This window comes from Apteryx rowi, unplaced genomic scaffold (assembly GCF_003343035.1).
Source record: "Apteryx rowi isolate R43461 unplaced genomic scaffold, aptRow1 scaffold_49, whole genome shotgun sequence".
Classification (NCBI taxonomy): Eukaryota; Metazoa; Chordata; class Aves; order Apterygiformes; family Apterygidae; genus Apteryx; species Apteryx rowi.
In genome coordinates this window covers 1,819,725-1,845,709 of record NW_020450749.1, presented here as the reverse complement: position 1 = coordinate 1,845,709, position 25,985 = coordinate 1,819,725, and the positions used below count along the sequence as shown (strand labels likewise).

The following is a 25,985-nucleotide window of genomic DNA, read 5'->3' as shown; positions in this document are numbered from 1 at the left end:
CACAAGCCCATTTGTTCAGTCTATGACAGAATAGGACAGTGTGAGGAATTATCGAACCTCTGCAGTCTTGAATAATGTTGCCCCCCCTCCCCCCACAAAGCATTGCAGGCACCTAGAAGTTAAAAAGACTGTTTACTTGCAAATTGAGCCAGTTTGTTCTGATTTACACCAGTGAACTCCATAATGCAACTTCTACAAGGGCTACAACAAAGGAAACTAAGAGTACGCTGGCACAAGAGCCGCGTAGTTATTAAGCCACACATCTGGCCAGCCTCTTGTTAGAAACTTCACAGTTAACTGCAGGAAGTCAGGGAATATTCATTTATCTTGGGAAGCATTATGGACCAGACAGCCACCACCATTCATGTTTCACAACTTTAATAGAATATTCTATCTATTCTGTACAAATTGAAAACACTGTATTAAGTTACAAATGTGTAAGGTAAGGCTGGAGCACTCTACATGCCTGGTCACAGTGTTGATACAGCTGCTATTCAACTGCTGCCAGAGGTTGGCAAGGGATGTTGAAACTAGAAGTGTGTACCTGAAGTGCTGCACAATGACAAAAGGTAGTTTCGAAGACTTCAGAGCTTTAAATAAAACAAATTGTGGAATGGAATAATTTCAGTGTTGCAAATAAGACACCAAAACTTCAGATTTATTGAGCTGAATTTTGTTAAATTTGTGTTCATAGTGAAAGGTCCTTCCATGCTGGACACTAAGCAATAAGACTACTGGAAATTTTCTGGTTCTTTGGCTGCAACCCACTTCCATCAACAGCAACAGTTTGGCCTTTACATTTTGATCTTCATCCAGAAGAGTTGTCATTTTGATGCAAGTTCATTTCTTCTGTCTAGACTACTACATTGAGACCAAGTCAAATTGTTTTACAAGTACCCATATTTTATGCAAAACAGGAAGAATATTTTCAAGTATATTAAAAACTATTAAAAAGCACTAATTCTGTCAAAGTACTTACAAACATGAATAAATAAATAGAAAGATGAACAACTAAGTCTCAAATATGACACCCCCTTCAATGAAGTAAAATTACTTCAATTCAATTGGTTTTACTGAGATAATAAATATGACATTTAAAGCTGCTCAAGCACTAGTTCAATTTGTAGGTTGCAAGAAACATTAAAAAAGGGGGGGAGGGGAACTAGCAAAAAAGTCATATTGCTCTATCTGTTTCAGCTACCATACATGTAATCCATTTACTTTAGCTTCTCAGCACATGTGCTATTCCACAATTTTCAATGTTTAACAAGAAAATGGATAATCTTCACTTGGTAGTCTGGACTATTTCCCCTACACATAGGGCACAAGGCTCTAAAGGCCTACTGACATACTTAGCTACAGTGTACCAACGGCTGTAGAGTGTGCTTTATTTAAACCTCATATTTCCCAAATGCATTGAAGTTGCCACTGTACATGTTAAGCAAAAAAGAAAAGTTAGTGAAAATCATGCATTTTAAAACAAATTAATTTTAAGCATTGTTAATAAGATTGTGCTGCAGCGATGGAATATCCTGAACTGCAGGCCAGGTATCCAAATATTTGTTACAAGTTGTTCAAATATCACTTTGAAGTGGTATTTCCTTATTACTGTTGTTTGCATTCAGCAGGTTGGCTGGAATCTTTCTGTTTAAAAGGAAAAAGAGACAAAAAACCCACTGGTTAAAAATTGAAATGGCATACAAAGTGATTCAACAAACAAGAGAACTCAACTATGCAGTTTTTAACTAGCCAGAGATATGATTAACACATTCAAGGAGACAAAAAAGCTACATAAATACTCGGTAAATCACAAAGGTCTGAACTGCAGGCTTTCCCCCCCYCCCCCCCCAACTGCTTAATACCTCATAGCTTTTTTTTTTTTTTAAATCTACATTTAATCTACATCTCTAAATTCTATCAAATAGGCCAAGGTCCAAAATAAATGAGTGAACCATCTCCTACTCCCCTCAACTAAAAGCTCAGTTTGACTTTCAGTTCCTAATAAACACTTTTGCAATAAACTGTCACCTCCTCATCAACATTGAGGAGGGAGGAAGGCTGGGAGGTCAGGCTGCTTATTCTGCAGGAAATTTAAGTTTTTACTCAGAAGTCTTGCCCTTGTTACTGAAGGTGATAAAGATGTAACTAATGGGTTGGCTTCTTCTAGGTTCTGCCTCACTAGCAGGTAACTATTCAACAGTTTAACACTGGGCAAGAAGTCCCTATGCTAATCTGAGTATGCAAAAGTAGAAAGACCTTCATTACAAAGCAAAACAACCTCCCCTTTGGCAAAAGGAAGTGTATTTGGAAAAGAGAATAACTACTCAAACAGCTAACAACTTCAGGTTTTACACTGCACCTCTTTTGTTGTAAAACAGGGTTCTTAGAAAGCAAAAGAATTTATTCAATGTTCTTCCCATTTGCTTCTCCCTCTACCCCAGTTACTACAGTTTATTATAAATCAAATATCAATTACAGAAAACTGCTCAATTCTAGTAAAAGAAAAACAGTGCTATAAAACATGGCACCCTGGACGTCACTGACCACAAAACTTTTTTTGGTAACTATCCTAAAGAAGAGCTATAAAATTGTAAAAGCAGCAAGCATTTAAGTGTTCACTATGCATCAAGTGAACAATGGCTAAAACAAGCCTAGTATTTCATGTACAGTGAAGCAGAACAGGTCTAACTAAGCTTCCTTATCACAAAATTTGCCCTTGATTACTTGTACTAAGTCCAAACTATTTTTAAATATTTCAAGTTTATTTTCATTTCTCCCTTCCTGACCTAGACTGCTTTAGGGTTACAGCGGTCACTGTCATTCTCATTAGAAGTCTGAATTACAGGCAAATTCTCTCCTTTGCATAGATATGCCAAAGGCTTTCCAGAATTCTTCCTTGTGGTTTTCCTCCCCCAGCACATCTTGTTAACTCCAACTTCGTAATTTCTTATCTGCTTGGATTTCCAGATAACACTGAAGTGAACCGATTTTCACTGATTTGGGCCTAAATACAGCAGGAATTCCCTCTTCAGTAGAGGGATGTGTTTACACAAAACAAAATTAGTATTCTCTCTAAAAAGGAAAGAGAGAGATCTGTCACTGCTAAGAGCTGTATGCTAGCCATTTTGATTAGATGCAGGCAAAAAACCCTAACATTTTTCTCAAAATGTTTTTCAGAAACATGCATTTTTTCTTACAATTTTTTTACAGCAACACAAGTACTCAGCATTTCTTCCCCCACACATATTCTGGGTAAGAAGAGCCATAATCAAACAGAAAACAAATTGTTTATAAACTATTTAAAGACTTTCCATCTCCTTCCTTCCTATTCACCTGTTATGTTTATTACATGCATTTAGGTTGGCCACTGCAACTGTTTACTATATTTTCTAATAAACTTCATTGTCTATTCTTTATACTTGTCTTTAGTTCTGTAAACATTTAGATCATTTTATTGCATATAGATCTGTATCCTGTAAAAACTGAGTCAGAAATTATAAAGTTCCTTCTTAAGCATCTTTCAGTGTTAATGACTACTCAGACAAAAATGTATACTTTAAGAGACCCTCAGATATGAGAAAAAATAGCGGTAGTTCATACTTATTTTTAGCTTACAGTTGAGGGCTATCTTGACCATATATACCACGTGTTTAAGTGGGCATAAGTAACAAGGCAATACCTCAGACTTGGGTTCCAGCATAATCAATATTCTTCTACCATTTCAGAAACACAGCACTAGTATTACGCTTCAAAACTAGGGCTCTTAAGAGCAAGACAGCCCTTGAGCTCTAAATTGGCCTTCAGTTACCTGTCAGTCCCACACAGAGCACCCCAGTCTAATCCTGAGATGACAACAGTACAGGTGAATGACCACACACAGTTTTCTTCAAGTTGCAACTGCCCTATTAGGCACACGTAAGTCGGAAATTATCTTTGGCCTATAAAGCTTCCTGCAGGATCAGAGAAGCAGGCTCCAAACTGCGTGACAGAGATTACATCCATACTCCATCATGCAAGGCAGTTTGAGCTTGCTCTTCCCACAGTGTCTGTGGGTTGACATTTGGTCAGCGACCGCTACTGTAGCGGTCAGATTTATTGGCCTCAGACAGACCCTATGCTATTTACTCTCCCATTCTAGCTAGATTTCTCATTATGCTGTATTCTCCTAAACTAACTTCCCAGTATATCCTAGAAATGGTGGTGAAGTGTGTCAGCCAGGGATGAAAGAAAAAAAGACAAAAGAGAAGAGACAGAGAGAGAGAGAAACTCAGAGTTGAGGAGTCATATCCTTAGGTTTAGCATCAAACTAGGTTTGCTATCACTACGACAGGACTGCTGCCATGGAGACAAGTAAGAATCCCTTTTGTTCTAGGGAGATCCTCTATAGTGGTTATGAGCAACGGCTTCACATAAAAAGTGGCAGGATTTTTAAGTCTTTAAAGCAAGTATTCCATAACATTTACCACCTCCTTGCTTTTTCAAATCTCATTTCATGAAGCTTCTGTTACACAAGAATCCCACCTGTGTAAGCAGCCTTGCAGGCACAGGCAGCCCATCAAGTTCTCTTTGGGACTCTACATTTGATTCCCAAGCAGACTTGGTTGCCAACAACAGTGGGATCAATGCAAACAGTAGGCATTAAAGCTGATGTCCAGTCAAGCAGAGAAGGAAGAAAGCCTTTCAGTTATTTGAAACCTTTTCCATGAAATAGTCAAAATAGGAGTATCAAAGCTGAACAGTATCTCTGTTCATTTCCTAATCTACTTTCTTAAGAGAAAGCAAGGATATCAAATATACACATGGGAAGTAAATTTGAAGCTAAGCAGAGCTAGTAAGCGTGAACTACATCTACAAACAGAGAAAGTGCTGCAAAGGTTCTGAAAATGAATTTGCTGCTAACAGACCCTTCCATCACTACTACTTAAAAGACACACCAGGCACTTTGAAGCATGAGTAGTCTCTCCCTACAGCACAGATTTTTAGTTCTTAATTCAAAATACTGTTCTACAGTACTCTTGCAACTATTTCTTCATTTGAGCATAGAATCGGTAATTGTGAAGTAAAGGCAGTTAAACGAACAGGGCACTCAAGCACATGGAAAAGTATACCAGACAAAGCAAGCTACATTTTCTTGGTATCTTCTGAAGCTTCTTTAGATCATCTGACTGCTTAGCCTTCCAAAGCCACAACTTTTAGATAGCACAGCTTAAGCCCTTTGTACAGATGATACTGACCTGGTTCTCACTTAACAACTCAAGTATACTTCAAACTGACAAGAGTGCAAGGAAGGAAGGAGGAAAACTTTTCAAAGCAAAAAAAACCCCAAAAAAACCCAAAACAAAAACCCGCAAGTGTTGATATTTACGTAGTGAATGAAGTACAGCAATAGAAAAGGCGGTAACACGGAAGTGACCAAAATGGCAAAATTGGATTTAGAAACCAAAGAACAGTTATTTTTGCTGCACATGAAAAGAAAAGCTATTCTAGAAATAAGGAAAGCAGGGGGCGAGGAGAGGGGGGAGGAATAGGGCTAAAGGACAGAAATGAACACTAGAAGCAACAAAAGATGAGTTTAGGGGCATAAGCTATATAAGGCAAAACCAGAATTCTAAGTTTACTTGAAAAAAAAGCCAGTGGCTGACAATTTACAACCGTGAGAAGGAAAGACAGCTGTGTAACAGATTGCAGCAGGATGATATATAAGCTGTCCTGACAAATGGATGTTCTACTATTCCAGATGAATAAACAATATGTGTATGCTGAGGCAGGGTGGCTGGCCTTTCAAAGCATATCAGATTGGAAATAACAAAAACACTGCTCAATTTTGAGTTGAAGAAATGCAAAGGGCATTATCTATGGGGAGAGGTAAAGAGTTGGAAGGAGTACAGTTTCTCATAAATAACCAAAGAAACAAAGATACAAGCCTAAGACACAGCAGAAAAAAGTCTGTTGCAGGCAGAGAGCATTCTCTATGATGCATGGGAAGAAAGGAAGGGGAAAGAAGACAAGATACAACAGAAGCAACTTTTTAAATAAATTAAATAAAGGCAATAGATGAGCAGGCGAGCAAAACCTGTTCAGAATCATGAGCATTCAAGTAAGGGCCTCTTAGAGTGACTAACTGCCTTTGTCAGGCAGTGTAAATAAAGAGAATGGGGGAAAAGACACACCAAATAAGTCAATGACTTACAAGAGTTTTAAGAGGAATGAAGGAGACACTTAAAACAACTTACAAGTACAGTAGAAACAGTTAAGAGGTGCAACATCAAATCAGGAACAAGAAAAATCTGAGAAATCTCAGTATCCTTTATCATCTGTATAAAATGCAGTTTGACTGCTACAAAGATAAAGCAAAAGTTGTGCCAGGAAGGCAAAGAGGTCATTCTGATAAAAATCTATTCTAATTATACAATTTAAAGGCATTGGTGTCTCTATTTTTTTTGTATTTCTGAGCTACTAATAAAACCTAAACCCTGAAGTCCCCACTCCCCCATTTCTTTTCCCCATACAGGAGAAGACTAGAAAACAAAACACACTGCATGGCTGCAAATGGGAATCTTGGAATTTAGGTATGAATGGAATTCCACCTTACCTAGAAATGTATGAATGATAAACAGACTTAAATTACACCTAAATGGGAAAAAATTGAAAGGAACTGTCAGCATGAACGAAAAGTGAAATGTACAAAATAATACAGGAGGCAACACCCACAACCTTCCAAGATACCTTAAGATTCTATCTACAGAATACTAGTTTTCATACTTCTTCCTTTAAGAGGATCTTTGATATTTAGTAGAAATACTCCGACTCAGAACTAACATTTTTCTCAGCTGTCCCACCTTTTCCCTTTACATTTTGATCCTTTAGAACAGTCAGAATATTGCTTCTGCTGCTCTAATCCTGTTTGATCAAACTTCCCACGAGACAGAGACTTCTTTTAGTATACAGTATTTCCCATTAAGAAACACAAGCTCAATCCTTGACATGGTGACAAAAAAGCATTTGCTAGCAATATGATTTATATAAACCCGCTAGTAGTCTTATAATAGCTTAATGTCACTCTGACATTCATCCAAAAATCAAGCAGTTATGCACACCTTTCATTTTTTTCATCTGTGCCATTAGACAAATTAAAAGGTGATGTCTTAAGAACTAAAAGAATGCAAGTATGTCACCACTGTTCTAGCTTTACTAAACATAAGTATGAACTTTATGCTGACTGAATGATTGAAAAATACCTACCAGAAGGAACACAAACCCATATCAAGACTGAATTTTAAACCAGATCTTGTGAGGTTTAAAATTCAAAGCTGTGGACTAGCTTTTTGACTTCTAGCTGACCACGGACATCTGAAATCTAACCTGCTGCCATTAAGACAACTAAAAAGAACAATTTTAATTAAAAAAAAAAGTCTACTTAAGGCTTGTCAGACTAATTTTAAGTTGAAGTCTGGACACAGAATAATATTCCTAAAAAGATAAAAAATAACACCCAAAACAATATATGGAGATACCATCATGAAGTAAAGACACACAGTTAGGATTTTTTTTTTTCCTCCTTGAGGCAGACTGGGAGACAAACATTTTCTTAATTTCCCTGAATATTAACTTTTAAGAGCAATCTGAGTACTGAGGAAGATACAAAAAAACCCCACACAAAACATTGCTGTGGTCAGGAGTTAACACCCTTTATATTTTATTAATCTTTTTATAAACTATTATAATCTTAATTATAATGCTCATAATTATAACCTGTATTATGCTAATATATAATAAATATGCCTAAGCAAAGAAAAAAATCCTTACCTTAGGATCACTCTCTGCATCTTCCTCTTCCTCTCCCTCCTCTTCCCCCTCCAGCTCCTATGACAAAATAGAGATAAACTAACAGAAATTAAAACAGGTTAAAATGCAGCTTTTTGTAATGGAAGAAGAAAAAAAAAAAGCACATAATATCTAATGGTATTATCATTGCATTTCAATGCTTTTCAGCTGTCAACATTAAAACTACCTGGGCTGGATTAAAAGAACCCAACATCTTTAAAATCTTAAAGCAAGATCTTTAAAAGAAAACTTGAAATGCAGATTTAAAACATTTGGTGAGGTTTAAGGCAACCCTCCTACATAAATTGCTGCAGTCTCCTAGCAATTTTTAAAGTCCTCTCTCTGCAGTATCACTGGTAGTAAGTATACTTGCCTAACTTTCTTCTTTGTTTTGACCTCCTTCCAAAGACTTTGTTTATTTGGATTTCTATGGACAGGCTACGTATTCCTGCACATGATTTTTGTGGTATTTCTACACTCTGTTGTACACATGCCTGTATGCAAGTACTAACATTTGGCACTGGAGACAGATTTAAAGTTACATGTATATTTCGGTCAAGATGCAGCTTAAAAGAAGTTTAGCCACTCAACCGCTGTAAGCCCAGAATTCYGTACTGCAGCTTGCAAAGGGAGAGAAGAGACGGCACAAAGGCTGCCAGCTCACAGAAAACCACCAGCTTGGTAACTTCTGATGCACTCCACTCTGGTGGCTTTGACTAGTCAGGTATGCACCTTTAACTGACCAGCAAGAATAGACTAAAAGAAGCAATATAAAAATGCAGTTACCCGTCATGGATATTGACTTATCCTCAGGTGTGATATCATTTAGTAGTTTTGTGAAAGGAATTTCATGCTACACTTGTGTTCATACAGCACTGCAGTAAGCAGACCAGAGTTCTTGCTATACTCGAACTTTCAGCCTAAATTAAGCCCTTAATATTAGCAGTTGCTCCCCTTCCCCTTTTTAGTTCACCTTTAGCAAGGACCACGCTTCAAGCTTATGACAATTAAAAGCTAACAGCTGAATTCCACTATTACCAAAATAACAGATATTTAAAAGATAACATTGGAGGATCTTCTCATGAAGCATTCAAGGGAAGAGTTTATTTCTAAATTAATTTTGACACATGTCAGAAAGTAGCTTTCGAAATACTAGAAAACTGAATATTCTTATAGAAAGTAACTGTATCAAGAGGAAAAACAAACAAAGCTTTTATAACTCATGAACATTACGCTCTTGAAAAGAGCTATCGTACACAGAACCATATATGAACAACTGTTTTCTGCTGCATATAGAACTACTTCAGGAACTTGAATAGTTTAGTAATTAACCATCTATAAAAGATATAGTATGTGTCTCACCTCCTCTTCACCTTCTTCACCTTCTTCGAACTAAAAAGCAAAACCAAAATTTTAGCTTCGCTAGTATTTGCATAAAGTCTTCTGCAGTTAATAAATCTAGCACATTCAAGCATAGTACCTGAAACTAAGCCACTTCCAGAAGCAAAGACTAACAACTCAGTTGCTTATCTCTTTCCCATTCCCAAGTAATTATGAATCTCTTTGGGTTTTTCGTTACTCTCAAGGAATTATTATTATATACTAGTCTAATCAGAAAAGTAAGATAATGTTTCTATGTACAGGGTGTTTTATAAAAAATACTGATAGCATACATACGTTATCATCATCTTCTATAGCTTCCCCAGTGAAATAAAGCACAGCACGAGGGACTATCCTTTCACGGAAGAAGTGACCAATTTCAAAATCTGCTGCTAAGGTAAACTCTGAATCTTCATCCTGTAAAGCAAGTCAATTTGATTTTACCACTAAATATATAACATGCTACAGAGGAGCAAACAAAAGCATTTCAAAGTTACAGATTTGAGAAACACTTCACTGTCATTAACATCTACTTTTAGATCACTTGCACTTTACAGTATACTGAACTCTAACAATTAAAAAAAAATATTGGAAGTCTAAAACCGATTGGGGAAATCAGGTTTTCCTGATATACTTCAAGGTTTTTCAACTGTTCACATACAGGCTACTGAAACATATTCTATTAAAAAGGCTCATATAGACTTTGCTTGTTTTTACACCTGATGTTAGCTTTAGATTACTTTGTGGGAAGTCTGTTACCAGTCATATAGGAGAGTTGAGTGCTAGAGAAAATAATGACCTTTTCCCAACACTGATTATTATAGAGACGTTTTATTGTGTTAGCAAGATTTATAATAGCAAAATGTCACAGGATTACTGAGAGAAGTCAGTACCTTTTGTTTTATCAAGATTAACCTCAACCCTCACAAAAGCAAAAATAATCATAAAAATACACAATCTCTTGATAAAAGATTCTGAAACGTACAGAGACATTTGGCAAAAAAATACAGCAAAACAATCATGCAATTTTGTAAGTGTAAACTCACCAATGACTCTCCATCACCAGATACTACAAAGAGAAAAGACAGTAAATTCAAGAACAGTTTATATAGTCTAGCCCACCTATTCAAGATGGCAAATACAGTATAAAGACCTTCTCACACCAGAAAACATTGGGATTATACAGCCTTCAAGAGCTAACTATTAGAGCTTTAAATACAATTCAGATTCATCTCAAGTCTAACTCACAGGAATTGAGCTTTCAAGTCAACACATCATACTTGCAAGAATTAAGTCCTGCAGTAAGAACACCAAAGCTACCATTCTGATGACCCAAGTTTTTACACAGGAAGTATTCTTCCTACAAAGATGGATTCCTAATACATACAGGCCAGACACTTTCTCAGCTAACGGTGCATCTTTTATCTGCAATATCACTGTAATTGATTTATTTCGCTACTGCACTACAAACATAGTTGCTACCAGGTACATTGCAAACTCATGACAAAATATTATTGCTGAGAAAAGGCCTGTTCCTGTAATCAACACAGACTTAATCAAAACATGGTTAAAAATTATCTGTGCAGGATTAAGGAACAGGGTTTTTGTTTTGTTGTGTTTTTTAAACACAATCCCCCCAAAAGAAAAACAGATTTCCCTCATCTACTCAGAGGCTGTAATTGTGATCCTACTATGAGAAAAAGTGAGAATTCAATCCAATCTGTTTGCAAGTTCAAAAAGCAAGTATCAACTGCCAACAGATGTCAGTCTTATACAGCTACCTCCAGACCATGTCTGACTGTCCTTTAAGTACTTAAAGGAGTCAATATAAAACCATCATGAGGCAAACGGATCACTATCACTTTCTGAAAACAGTCTCTACATATGATCTGTATGCAAAAAATTTTTTTTCCTTTTAAAAGAAAGGACATTTCTGTACTAAAAACTCCAGCTTCGGAAATACTTATCAGTTGTTTCATTCCTTATAAAGAGGAATTTGTAATGGGATTTAGAAAGGGTGGGTAGCTCATAAAAGAAAAATCACATGACTGTATCAAGAACTAGCAGTTTTGTTTAGTGAATCTCTGGAGTCCAAAATATACTGTTTTTCAAACACAGCTAGAAGAAGTAGTTCAACAGGAGATAGTAATCAAAAAGATAGTGTTTTTGGAATACACCTAAATTGTTTTAAAATACACAAGTACAAATCTAACGCTAGATAACTAGTAACATTAGGAAGCTATACGAAGCATCAGGCATCGTTAATTTAACCAGATGAAACCACAGAAAGCTCCTTCAGTTAACACAAAGGTTTAAGTGAAAACAATATGCTGGCACTAAACCAGAACTGAAAGCAGTTCTTCCCATGTTAAAAACCTCTAACTGATGTATGGAGCCATCCTGTGGTAAAACAAGGCAACTTCAAGAAGATTCTACGAGAGCCTCCCTCCAAAGCAGGGATCCTGCTTACGCTGCACACCGGTTGTTCCTGCAGAATTTTGCCAAGAACAAAGTGAGCTAATGCGCCGTACTCTGCTATCTTCCTCCAGTAACAAGCAAGTACACAATGCAGCAAAGATAGTTTGTACATTTAAGCTGGATTTAAATATAAACACACAGTATATTTTAAGAATCCTAAATACCCATTTTTTACTTACCCTTTATTGGGTTGAAGAAGTTGAAAAAAGAATCATTAGGTACTTGTTTAGTAATTGTCCGAACTGTGCCTCGGCCCTTGTGTTTTTGTTTTTTCTTGATTGTTTTAACTGTAACATTTTTTCCTTTCTTCCAGTCAATAGTACACCTAAAGACAACACATGGGAAACAGCACACAGGACATCAAGGGAGACAAGGAACTGAGCAGAGAGTAACAGACATAAAGGCAAAGATGGCTTCTCATTCTCTAGATAAAGCTAATTTTATGCACACTGACAACTTAGATGCACCTGACAAGATGTTTAAGATGCACTGCAGTGCTAGAGGCTATATACATGTTGGACATACCAAATATTTCCTGAAACAAAAGAGCTACACAGTTTGTCTTGTCAGAGTAATCACTGTAGTGGAAACAGAGGACAGATACCCCCTCTCTGCCCCCCTGACTCCTCCTCCACTCAGGTACTTTAATACTTCTTTGCCCCAACCATTTGAGTTTTGAGACTGAGGAAATGATTACAGCTGTTCCAGAAAATCTCAACAGTTGAGAATGATTCTTCAAACAGCAAGACCAGTAAAAAACAATACATCATGTTCTCTCAGTACAGGTCAAGGCAATGTCCAGTTACAGTAAATCAGCAAAAGTTTCATTGTCATTAATTACTTCATTAAAAGAAAATGGCACCTGGAAAATATTCACTAGAAATTCAAAACATCTTTTAAGTTCAAGTTTTCCTTACCCCTCACAATCAACTATTTCAGGTCCCTCAAATGAAAAAGGATCTGTCTTGTCTGGCTCCGACTTCATTTTGTAGGTTTTTGTCAGGACTGAATTAGAAAAGTAGTCATTGGGCCCAAAGTGGAACTCTAATGAAAAAGACTAGAAGAAAGTTCCATTATAGGTACCATTAATTTTCATCTTTAGAAGAGTGAATTATCAGAACTACCATCAAACTCTGAACACAGGAAAGTTAAGAACTTGATAGCAAATATATCTTTCACTGTAACAAAAGCAGGAAATGAAGAACGTGAACCAATTCTAGAAGCGCAACAACTAGAACAGCCTTGGTTGACATTAACATTCAAATTATAATCAGGTAACCTACATTTCATTCCCCTTTACATATATTACTGCTATCTTAAAAGCAACCTTAAAAATAAGTACTTCAGGAAAAGTCTTGGTTTCTTATTCTATGAAAGCCTGGTTGAAACCACTTTAGAAGAACATACTTCCTATAGTATGAGGAAGTGCTCTTACTAAGTTCAAAAATCTTCCTTACTTTAAGCTAGTTAAGTCACATACCCAGAGCAGTCATCAAGGTTTCATTATGCTAGCTAAGCACCCTGACATCCTACATCAATCTCAAAACAAATTTAGCTTCAACGTGAAATACAGGAACATACATGGAGCCCTTGTTGTGCCTGACTTCTACTTTTATGCATATTTGCATAACTACATATGCATATATATACATATACACATATACACATATGCACACACGAAAAAGTAAACAAAGGGAACCATAAAAGCTTAGATATAGGCTACAGTGAACAGAACTTAAAGGAAGCACCCACATATTAGTGTAATGAAACAAATCTACTTTTGAAGGACAAGAACTACAGTTGATCCCTCACGGTCAAGGCAAATCAGAAATTCCTGACAATTATGTATTTCTTCTGGTTATAACTTAACCCCCAGTAGAATTAGTGTTTTTATTACACACCAGAAATGCAAGCTTTTTGCAGTCAAAGCTAGCAATTGCAATACACAATGCAGCAATTTTTAAACAATCAGAAAATACAGTCACACAAGACTGGAGAGCAGGTTTCATTCAAGAAGTTAGAGATGCATGCATTTGTTTCCAAATACAGAAGAGACACAGAATTTGTCAGCCTTCCATTATTGGATTTCATGTAGCACTGGAATGGAACCTATTCACAGGAATATACTGTCAAGAGGTTACGAACAGTGCGAGACAAAATAAATCCACTGTTGTCTTAAGAGCAGAAGATCTTCAGCTTAAGGTACTGTAAACCAAAGCTGAATAAGAACAAATAAAAGTGTTGTAGTTCAAAACAACTATTCTCCAATTTATCTGAATGCCACTGAATAGGTATGCTTCAAGGTATTTTTAGAATACTCAGTTCGTGCTTAAACAGTTCTTCACTACACTCATGCCCGCTCTCAGGCCCAATAATATTTTACAGTTTAAAAATTCCCAGTCTGTCTCTATCCCTACCACTCCCCTTGCATATTATCAACTCAAGCTTTTGGTACTAACAGGAGAAACAATGAGGACCAAAAACTTTGCTCCATATTTGGAGAAAGTCTATTATTCTTTCTTTCTTGATTCTGCAATGAAGCATTTCTTGTGCTTATTTTAGACTGTTTATCAAATGACTACAGCTCCATAAAACTCAGCAAAATAAAAATATGCATGTGGGGAAGAAGCCACAAAGATGAAGTTTAAAGATAGGATGTGTAGGCTTGAATCCTGTTCTTCTCTCTGCCACCTCCTCCTCAAAAAAGGTTTAAGCAATAAGTATTGTCTACATGAATTAAATGCATCACAACAGAACAATTTGTTTTTGACACAGTAGCTGCAAGATAAACACTGTGTGCTGAACTTGTAGACAAATAACTTCTGAAAAAAGTCAAACTTCAAGTTTAAAATTACTCATTAGGTACACTTTTAAAGGCTACCTAGTATATTTTCTATACTTTTGCAGAGGCACTGTATTCATCATCATTGTTTTTGATTAAAATAACTAAGTCACATATATTTCATTTCTTATTTTGGTGAAGTATTCTGTAGCACACAATGTTCTCCACAACAGATTCATTTTCAAACCAAAAGCAGCCATTTCACTTTGCTAGTAAGAATAGCTTATTTGGAATTTAAAAGAGAAAATGAAAGTGAAAACTAGCATAGACTGAGCAGAATCAGATTTAGAAACTACAACAATGATACAGATAAGGCTAAGGCTAAGACAGAAAAGGGTCAGGAAAGCTAGAGAGAAATTTTAAAAGCCAAAGCATGGAGATACTATCCTGGAAAGCACCTCCCACACATTCCAGCAAAACAGAATGGAATGAAAACATTTTGAACTGCTGCTCTCATCATTACTACAACCTTCATGAGAAACAGCTAGAGAAAACTTACCATAGGCTGTCCAGGTTCAGAAAATTTAACTTTAATATCCTGCAGGTGTTTCAAGATTGGTTCATCATATTCCTATAAAGAAAAAGAAATGCTAATTGAGCAGGCAGCATTTAGAAGAGCAACATTTTAATCCAATCTAGTTTACTTGCTTGACCTGCTTTTGTAACACAACAGGACCTTGTACTTATTCAAAGATTTCAAATGAAGTTCAGATACGAATCCAAATTCTGTATGACTGGTTTGGCACAAATATCATGTGCCAAATTCTCAACCATTAAGCCTTGTTTTCGGTAGCTAGAAGTACTACTACCTTGCTAGGCTGCATGAACTTTACCAAAAATGAAATACTTCATTCATGATTTTTATTGCTGATGAGATTCACAGGCTTCAGGGTATTATTGCTTAACAGCATTAAAAGCAATTAAGATAACTGAGGGGAAAACAACATAAGATGTTTAACATTAATTCAACCAATCCACAGGTACATTTAAAAATATCCTTGCAAAAATAATAATCCTGGACTAAGTTAACAAAACTACAGGGGAACATCTGTTGCGAGCAGTGTGTAAACCTGTATTTTAATATCTACAGAAGTTGTTACAAGATCATTTCTAAAACAATCAAAATCTTGTTTAGAAATTTGGGTCAGCTGTTCTGCTTGTCCATTGCTAGCCTCCCAACATCTTAAGGAATAATATTATGGATTCTGAAGAACCATAAGCTTTCATCTTTTACCCATTCAACATGTAAACACTAGTAGTTGAAAAAAGAGCATCAGTTTAACACACGACAGAAGTTATCCTTTTCAGAGGAGAAACTTACTTGTACTAATTCACTTAGCATATCTACATTTCTAAAGATCGTAAACCAGAAGTCTGGAATTCCTTTGAGATTTGTCTCTTCTGCTTCTGCCTTTTCTTCTATTACGACTACATTTTTCAGGTCTCCCTGTGAAACAAATAAAGAAACATTTAAGAAATGAAACCATGACTTTTCAATATATTCAACAAGCAGAGGTAGATGTTCAGGATGTTTGCCATCTCTGAAGTTTTCTTCAAAGAGCTTTCTAAATGTAAGCAACTGTTTTTCCCCTATAAGTGAAGCTAAGAGACATCAGAGGTTTACTCATACACCTAGAAGTATACACAATGAATTCAGACTCACTTTCAATTCTTTTGGAATTCTCGTCTACAAATAGTAAATAGATTGAATAACAGTTGCAGTAACTTAAATAGGAAAAAAAAAAAAATCAAATGCATTTCTGCTTTTCCACAAATTAAAAAAAAAAAACAACACACAAATACATTTGTATTTTTTATTCATCTCTTCCCTGTGGTCTCATGCGTCATTTACAGTGTTCCATCTAAAATTTAAAATTAGCCTCTGCCCTTGGAAACAGTCTTATCTTCCCAACAATTTTGCAGAACACCTGGCAAAATTTGCCACTATAATGATTATTTTTCATTGTTACAGTCTTGAATGGTGAACCTCTTATGATGCAGGGATCCCTCACATAACTGAGGTCAAATGTTACCAAAAATGAATGACTTGACCAACTTCCCCATTCCACAAAACAGGAAATTTGCAGTCTGAATTAGTTGTATTGCACCTTCCCTTTTACACCACTAGATAGCAGCAAATATACACATTCTTTTAAAGAGCAGCCATCTGGGTTATTACTAGTCAAGAGCATGAATCAGCAGTTTACTTGTCAGCTAGAACTGTTTCTGATCTTACAATTGCGTGGAATGTTGCCAGTCAATGTCGTATATACATAAAGCCTAACAAATCTTCTTGCTTATGCATGTGGAATACTGTCTCATGCTATATCTCAGGAGACCAGTAAAAATACAGAGAGATTAATTCATTTTGTAAACAGAAGTGTCCAAAGGAAACTGAAGGGAGACAGGACAATGAAAAAATGCAAAGAAAACCTGAGAGAATAGCAAATATGGCATTGTAAGTAGGTTGCTTCTCTTAGGAAAAGGTTCAAGCTGTGAGTATGCGCTAAAACAATTACAGGAAAGTAAAAACCAGCCTACCTATCACAGCATCTTTCCTAAACCTGGATATCTTCTCCTCAATAGGCAAAGTCAGTAGTCAGCATACATGCTATTAGATCAATTCCATTTTATGACTAGGACACATCTGTGTGTCAAATCTGTGCTTATGGAAATTAAAGCTAATTATGTCCCCCAAAATAAAGGGGACAGGCAGAAAAACAGCCAGCCTTCTATTATCTTGGGGAATGATGTAGCACTGGAATGGAACCCATTATCAGGAAGATGCCGTTAACAGGTTACGAACAGTGCAAAAAGGCAACATTTCAATTTGCTTAAGTTATGAGCTTAAAGAGAGGCTAAATTACATGTTTAAAAGCTTTCACTGGACATAAAGTTCATCAGAATAACACATTATTGATAAAACCTTTATTACCAGAAGATGAATTCCTCAGTGGGAAATGCTGTACAGCAATTAATTCTGAAAAATCTGTTACAACTGTAGTTCACTGCCCAAATTATACTCACAGCTAGTTTTTCTTCCTCCTCATTTTCACTGTGCCACTCTGACTCTGCATCTGTAGGTTCAGCTTCCCCATTAATAAACTCTCTTCTCTGTCCAAGAAAAGTTAAAAATGTAAGCGAAGATTCTGGATGAGCTCCTGACATAAGCACAGTTAAATATATTCAGACAGAACTGACTCAGCTATAAGGAGAAAAACAGTTCTGTAAAGATATATATAGTCTTCCTACCTTATCAAAAAGAGGTTGATAGAGTGCTGCATATTTTCTCTCTAGATCATGTACTTCTTCATAGAATTTAGCTTCTATATGGGCACATTTCACCTGGAGCTGTTTCAAGGCATCAATTCTTCTTTTCACTGCTTTTGGTAAACTAAAAACAAATAAATCTGTAAGCCTAAGAAGTTAGTTGTCTCAGTATTATTTCACATAAAGTGAAATACACTGCTTATGGCTCAATCCAATTTTTAATAAAGGGTTTAAGTCAAACATACATTTTTCTTCAAAACTTATTCCAAAAGTTTATTGGGGGGGGGGGGGGRAAACACACACCTTTCTCCTACCCAGGTTGTCCTTAAAGGTGTTCCATTCCCTGTGTCACTACCCTCCCCATGTATTTTGAAGATCTGAAATTAATAACTTTGTTTATGCCTAAACTTATGCAACTGGAGCCGTGCTGAACCATTCATGAAAAAGGATTGGTTATGTTGCAGGGAAAAGCTTGGATTCATGGGTCATATTCAGAAACACGCACGCTGCCCCTCTGTACTTGATATTATTAGGAGCTTATACAGTCAGATAAAAAGGACTTTTCTCAGCATTTGTAATAAGGATCTCTAAAAAATAGCTAACCCTAGTCAAGAAATAAAAGCACTAATCTCTACTTAAGGTAAAATTTAAAAGTGCGGCTCATAGTARGGCTATTCTACAGTTAATATAAGCCAAGATTCAAACTGGGGGATTAAAGAAAAAAAAAGGCAGCTTTGCTGATCCTGAAATTTTCCACTACAAATTTGATAGCAATTTTGCAGAAATCAGCCATTAATGAAGCACATGCCCTAACAGGCTAAGGGTCACAAAAGCATGGAGAGGGAGAAAAAGGCTAATCTAAGTTATTTCAAACCAAAACCGTAACAGCCAAAGGAAATACTACAGTGGACAAGATCTTGTTTTCAATTTTGTGCAATTAAACTAGAACTTGAGTCATTTTTCCAAAAACAGGTCCCTGAATCATGCTGTAAGTCAACCATTTCTCTTAAATATTTGTTCCAATTTCTTACCTTTATTATGCAGTAATGATATTCTACTATGCTTTCAGTCTTTCAAGAGTTTTACTAGGCACTGTACTTACGTTTCAATATAACTTGAAGGAGTGAGCGCTGTATTGTCAAGCCGTTCCTGTAGAGCTGCCAGGACCTGTGGATTTTGCATCACTTGGTCTGCTAGCTTTTCTGTGAAGACAGAAAACCACTCTCAAAACAAATCTGAATATATTCATAGAGCTTCTGTCATATTATGTCTTTCTTACAGCAGCCACAGTAAAGTACTAGCTATTTTCTAGTTCTCAAATATCACCAATACATTACATTAACAAGAGAAGCAAAATTACTTCAGATTCAGATCTCATACAGACAAAGCTGGATAATAACGCATCCTTCTCTTCGGAAAAGTATCAAATCTCTGCTGCTAGAAGTAAACAGCACACAGATGACATGAGCAGATTTCCTGCCTTCCCTGGTATGTAAGAAGGTGGAAATCCAAGTTTCTTGATCCTCCCTATATACTAGCTCTAGTTCACAAGCCACCCTTAAATTTGCTAGAGAAGAACTACCAAATTATACTTCCAAGACACTTGCAAGTTTTTTCTACTTAGTCTTACTCTTGAAAGACTGACAAAAAAACCTTTGTGTACCGTAGAAAAAAGCAGACTAGCACTATGACCCTTTACTTGATCACTAATAACTTCTAGAACATCAAGATACTCTTACAATTCATAAGACTTCTCAAACAGTCCAAGCACCACCACTGCAGAACACTGTTTTTAAGGAGTTCAGATCTAAAATGCTTTTAGTTAAGTTAAAAATCTTCACTAGTAACTGCACAAGTGGTTGCAGTGTGAAGACCACATTTGCTTTTCAAGTCTTTCTATTCTTTCCCACTGCTCCTCCCTCCAGTCATTAAAATCATTAAACTGCACATCACACATTAACTTGAAACTTTTACATTGTTCCGTTTTTCCTTAATCTGAATTGATTATAAGAATTAGCCATTGGTATCTACCAATTGACATGTGATTTCCAATTGCAGGTCATGAAGGCTTTCTTAAAAAAAAAAAATCTGTAACCACATAGTGAAATATACCAATTTTTTACACATAACTTACAGATTCAAGTATTCAAGTTAATAACAGTGGAACTGTAGCTTCTCTGCATGCACAAGTGCACACATATTAATTCTAAAGTTTAAGCAAGATTCAGCACAGTTATCTGTAGACCTTTGAAATAAAGAATAAAAACTTTGAAAAGACATTCTTATAAAGATGCATTTTCCTACAAATAAGATAGTAAAGAACCAGCATGCATGCAGGACTGCTCACTTTAATAACAATATGCAATTTTCAAAGTTATTAAAAGGTAGTCTATACAGGCCTCACTGAAAGGTTTTAGTTTGTTGCTTCATTCAATAGTGATGCATGCTAGTCAGTATATATATGAAGTATTTTCACTATTACAGATATAAAGCCTTTATTTTTCTCTGGGCTGCACTACGCAAGCAAAACATCAGCCTAAAAGAGGAAGTATCTTAACAGAAAGTGAACGATCAGCCTAAAACACATTGCTTTGCTTTCAATAATGAACATGTATGTAATTTTGAGTGTCAAGGTTTTGGAATTGTAGATAAGAGAGCTTCAATATACAAGGTAATGGGTTTACCCCACCTTTGCACTGTTCCACTACTACTACTACTTATTTCTTACCTTTTTTGTCACTTGCATTTTTAGCAGCCTCCACAGAATCTGAAGCAGTATCTTCTGCTTTACTAAGAGAATTAAAAATTTAACATATTAAAAGGAATCACTTTGTAAAAGCTTTAATATTTAAGCATAAAAGCATTCTGAATTTTCAGTGTTTACTACAGGGCAAGATTTATAAACATGCATATCACTAAAAGATGCTTTTTTTGCGTCAAACTCCTCAAAACTGACAGTAAAAGCTGGGTAAGAAACTAGTTCTAAGATGAATAGAAAACAAAGGAAAGGCAAAAAACTTCAGACATATAAATTCATCTCATTACGTGACTGGCTGGCCTTTGGTCTGTACTAGGTCACCCTGGAAAGGAGAATGTTATTATCCCACATGTGAAAACACAAGACACCCTTTTTCAATAAGTGATAAAGAAATACATTAGAAATAGAGGTAAGAAAGATCAACAAGTGCTCAAAGCTCTTTGACTGCAATTTCCATACCAAATTGTTTTGATTAATAGAAAAAAACATTCACTTTAGTCTAGGAAGAGATGCTCCCTCCCCCCACAATGTCTTCCATTGTATTTCCTCTGCTGGAGTAAGAAAGGGCCTAAAAAGAGTCAGCAGTCAGTAAGTATTCCGGTATTTCCAGACAGTTTACAGGTCACAGAATACAGGTTGGGAATTGCTGAAATGATCCTTAACTCAGATACAAAAGGAGAAAAAATTATCACATATGCAAATGGATATTATTAGTTACCAGACTAAGTTATCCAGCTTATCCTGGTGCAGTACAAGCCTTGAAAGAGACTACTGCAGCATCACAGATAGCAAGTTAAACAGACACCAAGTTAAAAAATAATAGTATTTGCTCTAGAAATGCTAGAAAAACTAGAAAATAAAACTATGCCTTTAGCATGCTTGGTATTATTTCCTTAGCCTATTAGTAAATATTACTTGTTAATATTAGTAAATATATAACTACGCAAATTTAATTTCAATAAAATAGTCCAACATACCTGTTATCTGCCATCTGTATGCCTGTATCCACCTGCAAGTTGAAATATAGTGTTTAAGACCACCTTAACAGTAATCTGTTTACCTCTGTAGAAGATGAAAATAAAATATGTCACTGTTTAAAACCTTAAGATAAATTAAGAGCTACTGGTTTTACTAAAAAAAGTCATTGCGCATGATCTCTTGCAGTAAAGTGAATAGTTCCCACATATCCCATCCAAATGGGAACCTGCTGGTAGTTTTTAAAAAAGTCTCTAGGAGCTTTCATCTATCCCCTTTTAAATTTATCTGTTAAGTAATCCAGCCTATAATCTGTTTCTACCAGAGCATATAAAAAGTCTTCAGCCTACACTAAAACAAGTCTCTCAGTTTCCTAGAATGGTTCTGTGTTCCTCTTAAAAACCAACATCCCAAAGAGGAAGAAAAACACTATTCCCTCACTCCTAGACACTATCACAGCAAACACTGAATTTTTAATTTGTACATACTATAGTACTATGCCTGATCTGGAAATGATGAAAGTTCAAGTGAATTACATCAACTTCAGAAAGACTTTTCTCATGTCACCTAAGCAGAAAAATATGCCTTACCTGCCATCTAATTGGGCCTATTTTTTTGAGTAGCTGCTTCTGCAGCTATTGGTGTTTTGCACCGTCTTTACCAAGAAGAGTGTTTTTGGCAGCAGCTAAGGAGGAAGAGCTCTGTACATAAAGATTTGGCTTTAACTTACTGGGAGTGAGAAAACAAACAGGAAACAGGAAAGTTAAAGCCTTGGTAATAGCAATGGTTGGAAAGAAGTTTAATCCAGCTATCCTACCCCACCCCAAGATTTAAATTAGCTCTCCTGAGAAAACAGAGTCAGATTGCCTAATTTATTTTGCTGTTATTTCTTTAGTTATATCAGTGGTAAAATATACAAGCTCACAGATCTATTGCAGCAATACAGTGCTTTTGCATTCTAGACACAGTTTATGGTAAGTCCAAGTAATCCCTACATACTGTACAGAAGTATAGGTGATATTATTTATCACTATCAAGCTCTCAAGAAAGCAGATATCACTCTGCAAGTCATATTTAAGAATAAAGAAAAATTTCCATCATTCATATGAGTAAAGAGGTCTGGCTTCTTAAGTCTATAAAGGCAAAACAGGCTGATCTTTAGCTTAGCTTCTAAGAGACAGCCACCACAGAAGAATGTAAGCCCTAATGACTTCTTGAGTGGCAGTCAGAATAGGGGGTCAGAGAATGCACGCACTCTGCCAGCTGCACAACACTGACTCTTGTTCTAGGCTAGAAAAATCAACATTTTTATAACCACTTATACAGGGCTGAAATGCTTTACTCATTTACAGCAGCACTGGGAGTATATTTTAGGTTATTCTACAGGAAGGTAAACTGCCTGACATCTACCAAAAAGCCTAACAGTCCACCATATCCATGCTATAGATTAAGACTAGGAACAAACAAGAGACTTCTTGTAGACTAGGTGTGTTTCAACAACCTAAGTATATTTACTTGCAAACAGTTATTCCTGCTTTAAGTATAACAAGAGAAAGTGACAATGCAAGCGATCACCTTCCAAAGCAAAAGGAAAGAACTTTACTATCTTACTGTTGAAGAAATAAAGGAGCATACACATCAGTTTTTCCTTCTATAGCTGACCAAAGGCAGAAAAAAAGTAGCTATGATTAAAAAGGTAACAGATAGCAAATTGACCTAATACCCGAGTTCAGCCAACAAGTTATATGATCCCAGTCACTATTAGAGGAAGCAACAGTAAGCAACTAAAAAATGCAGACACGCGTTACTTAAAAATTAGCCTGGAAGACTTGTGTCTTCCAAACCAGACCCAAAAACATAACTAATGGAAAAATTCCACTTCTCATACAAATAACTGAACAGAAGATTTGTACTACATTTCCTGCAGGGAACTATTTCTTAACCCTGTTGAGAAAGACAAGATTCTCATTCACGTTAAAAAAACATGGAATAAAGTTGCCATAACTTGAATAATTTTTAAATGGTAATTTAATTCTACTCCACTGGAACAGACATGAAATTGGCATGTTCTCATACAGGTCATTCACCTAAGGATTAGGAATGAAAAACTGGTAAGACACCATTCCCTGTTGCAACTATATACCTTATGTCTTGTTTTTTTCTTCAAATTTGTTCCCTCAGTAACCAAAAGTGAAGAAAGTTATATGAATAAAAGTTGTAAGAAACTTTCCTTAAAAAAACCTCCATGAATCCCAGCAGCATTACAGAGGTGTCTCCAATGACCTATCTGCTATAGACTTACTATTAAAACTGTTCTATAAAAGCCAGGGTGAGCCCAGGGTGGGGGAGAAGCAAGGTGATTTCAGGGAGACAAGTTTAAATGCACATCTACTTGAAACTGTACAGAAGTAGAGCACCAAGCCTTCATATTTATTGCCTTAGTTAATTTTCATTTGTGAGCTCAGTTTGTAGGCAGTAAAGACATTAAAAAAAAAACAGTGTAAGGTATTATTGTTATCACTGCCACTACCAATAAGAAACCAAATTTGTATCTCATTTCCTCTGGACAGTTCGCTGTTTTCAAATAAGTATGACAGATGTGAAGCTTAGGGGTAGGAGGGGACTACACCAACCAATTGTCCCACAAAGCAGACTGCTGCAAGTGAAATTTATCTGGCACAAATGTCACATAGCACTAGTCACCTAAAAGAACAGAAAAATGGAAACTCGGAATGATGCACACTCCTAGCAGTCCAAGGCATCAAAACTTCATTAAAAGGACAAGTAATATCCTGAAAGATACAGCTGTAAAAAACGCCTGTAGATTTAACAGCAAGAGACAGTCACAAATAAAAAAATAAACAAAATAAACTCCCTGTGCTAAAAAAGCCTATTTCTTGCTGTATAGATCTTCCAAACAGAACCAGATGATAAAGCAAGTCAGTAATGGACTTCTAAAGGCACAGGAAGACTTCCAGCCACAACTGCTACTGCTTTCCGTAACTACAACAAATCAGAGAAGAAAATTATGACTTCCGTTTTAGAGCTGTTGGGGTGTAACTCTGTGGGAAGCCACAAACAGTCTCATACTTTTTGTATGGAAAATTAGAAGCAGTAATAATAATAAAAAAATAGTCTAGAGAAAAAAACTCATTAGCCTGTTCCACAAGGCCTGAACATTAGCATTACTTAAACTCATCGCAGGTTTCTTGAGGAAACACTATTTCAGTTAGAGGTGACTTTATATAAATTTGTCTATGGCTTCTGCTTTCATCTATAACTTGCATACTAGTTCCTGTACCTTTCAATATTGAGGTCTTGTAAGCAGATGTTACAGGAACCAATTCGGGCAGATCCTATACATGCTTGTATCATGCACAGAAAACGATAGCAGCAGCAAGGAAAACTTTTTTTAAAAAAAACCCTCATTTTGGGTGAAGGGGGTGGGACATCGAAATGAAAAACTGAACCCCAGACACGCCGCAGCAGACTGAAAATACACAAGATCATCGATGAGGTCAAACGAAAGGATCGCACCCGACCCGAGCAGCTAAGGGTTTAACTCAACCCGCGCACTGCGCGGTGAGAGAGACAGGGAAACAGAGTTCACCACAAACAACAGCCCTCCCACCCCCTTCCTCCCCCACTTCCCTCGGGAGGGCGGGGGAAGGAAGGGCGCGCTGCCAGGCTCCCCGGGGAGGGCGAGGGCAGCCATACATGCGGCCGGACCCGCTCCCTCTCCCGCTGCCAGGCTCAGAGCGGGCAGGACTCCCCCTTCTCCCGGCCCAAACTTCCCAAGCCAGCCTTAAAATGGTGCCTGACTGGGCCGGGCCCGCCCCTCTCCACCAGGCGGCTCCAGGCGGCCCCTCCGCCGGCCGCGCCCCACCCCGACCAGGCCCCAAAGGCCGCCGCACGCGCGTCCCGGCCCCGCGCTGCGGTCACGGCGGCCAACACGGGTCCTCCGCGGGCCCCGCCGGCCTCCGCCCGCCCGGGGGCCGGAAGCGCGGCGCCGCGGCCCCGCCGCGCCTCACCTGCCTGCGCCCCGCGTCCCCTCACGCCCGCAGAGGCAGCAGCGCCAGCCGCCAGGCTCCTCTCAGGCGCACTCGGGCTGCGCCGCCGCCAAGAAAGCGCCCTCCCATTGGCCGAAGCACGGGCACCTCCCTCAGTAAAGGCGCCACTGATTGGCTGTGGGGCAGCTATGGCCGCCGCACCGCACGCGGGCCATGTTGACTATCCGACGGCGCGGCGCTCAGCCAATCAGAGGGCGAGCGCGGCCGCGCGCCGGGGGGGGAGCGCGCTGGGGGATGTGCGCGCGGGGCTGGCGGCGCGCGGGGAGAGCGCGTGACGCGGGGGGGGGGAAGGGGGGCAGCGGGCGGGGAGGGCGTTTCGTAACGACCCCGGCGCTTCCTGTGAGAAAAACAGGCGCTTTCTGATGCTTCAGCTTGGGCACCCATTTAG

The 25,985-nt window shown here is 37.5% G+C and overlaps 1 protein-coding gene and 2 non-coding genes across 11 annotated transcripts; all 3 read right to left on the bottom strand.

Moving 5' to 3' along the window:
• Positions 1-361: 361 nt before the first annotated feature.
• On the bottom strand, positions 362-25,646 carry NAP1L4 (nucleosome assembly protein 1 like 4). 9 transcript variants are annotated; one of them, XR_003255683.1, is made up of 16 exons: positions 24,829-24,917; positions 21,530-21,561; positions 20,524-20,584; positions 18,897-18,998; positions 17,777-17,918; positions 17,552-17,638; positions 15,846-15,971; positions 15,024-15,095; positions 12,600-12,739; positions 11,862-12,007; positions 10,251-10,273; positions 9,502-9,621; positions 9,187-9,216; positions 7,807-7,884; positions 6,593-6,630; positions 362-1,644 (listed from the first exon to the last, which is right to left on the bottom strand). XR_003255683.1 is itself a non-coding variant. In XM_026078948.1 (16 exons), the coding sequence occupies exons 1-15, from the start codon at positions 24,900-24,902 to the stop codon at positions 6,625-6,627; spliced, it is 1,218 nt and encodes a 405-aa protein (XP_025934733.1). In that variant the 5' UTR covers positions 24,903-24,917; the 3' UTR covers positions 362-1,644; positions 6,593-6,624. The 9 variants fall into 9 exon arrangements, 7 of the variants coding, with proteins under 7 accessions (XP_025934733.1, XP_025934736.1, XP_025934737.1 ...); XM_026078948.1 differs by having other exon boundaries at positions 7,807-7,863; XM_026078951.1 differs by lacking the exons at positions 6,593-6,630; positions 24,829-24,917 and adding an exon at positions 25,559-25,646 and having other exon boundaries at positions 7,807-7,863; positions 18,897-18,996; positions 20,523-20,584.
• LOC112972456 lies at positions 13,714-13,834 on the bottom strand. The gene has a single exon (XR_003255696.1). It is a non-coding gene; the product is annotated as a small nucleolar RNA SNORA54 (small nucleolar RNA).
• Positions 17,210-17,337, bottom strand: LOC112972455. The gene has a single exon (XR_003255695.1). It is a non-coding gene; the product is annotated as a small nucleolar RNA SNORA54 (small nucleolar RNA).
• Positions 25,647-25,985: the final 339 nt, after the last annotated feature.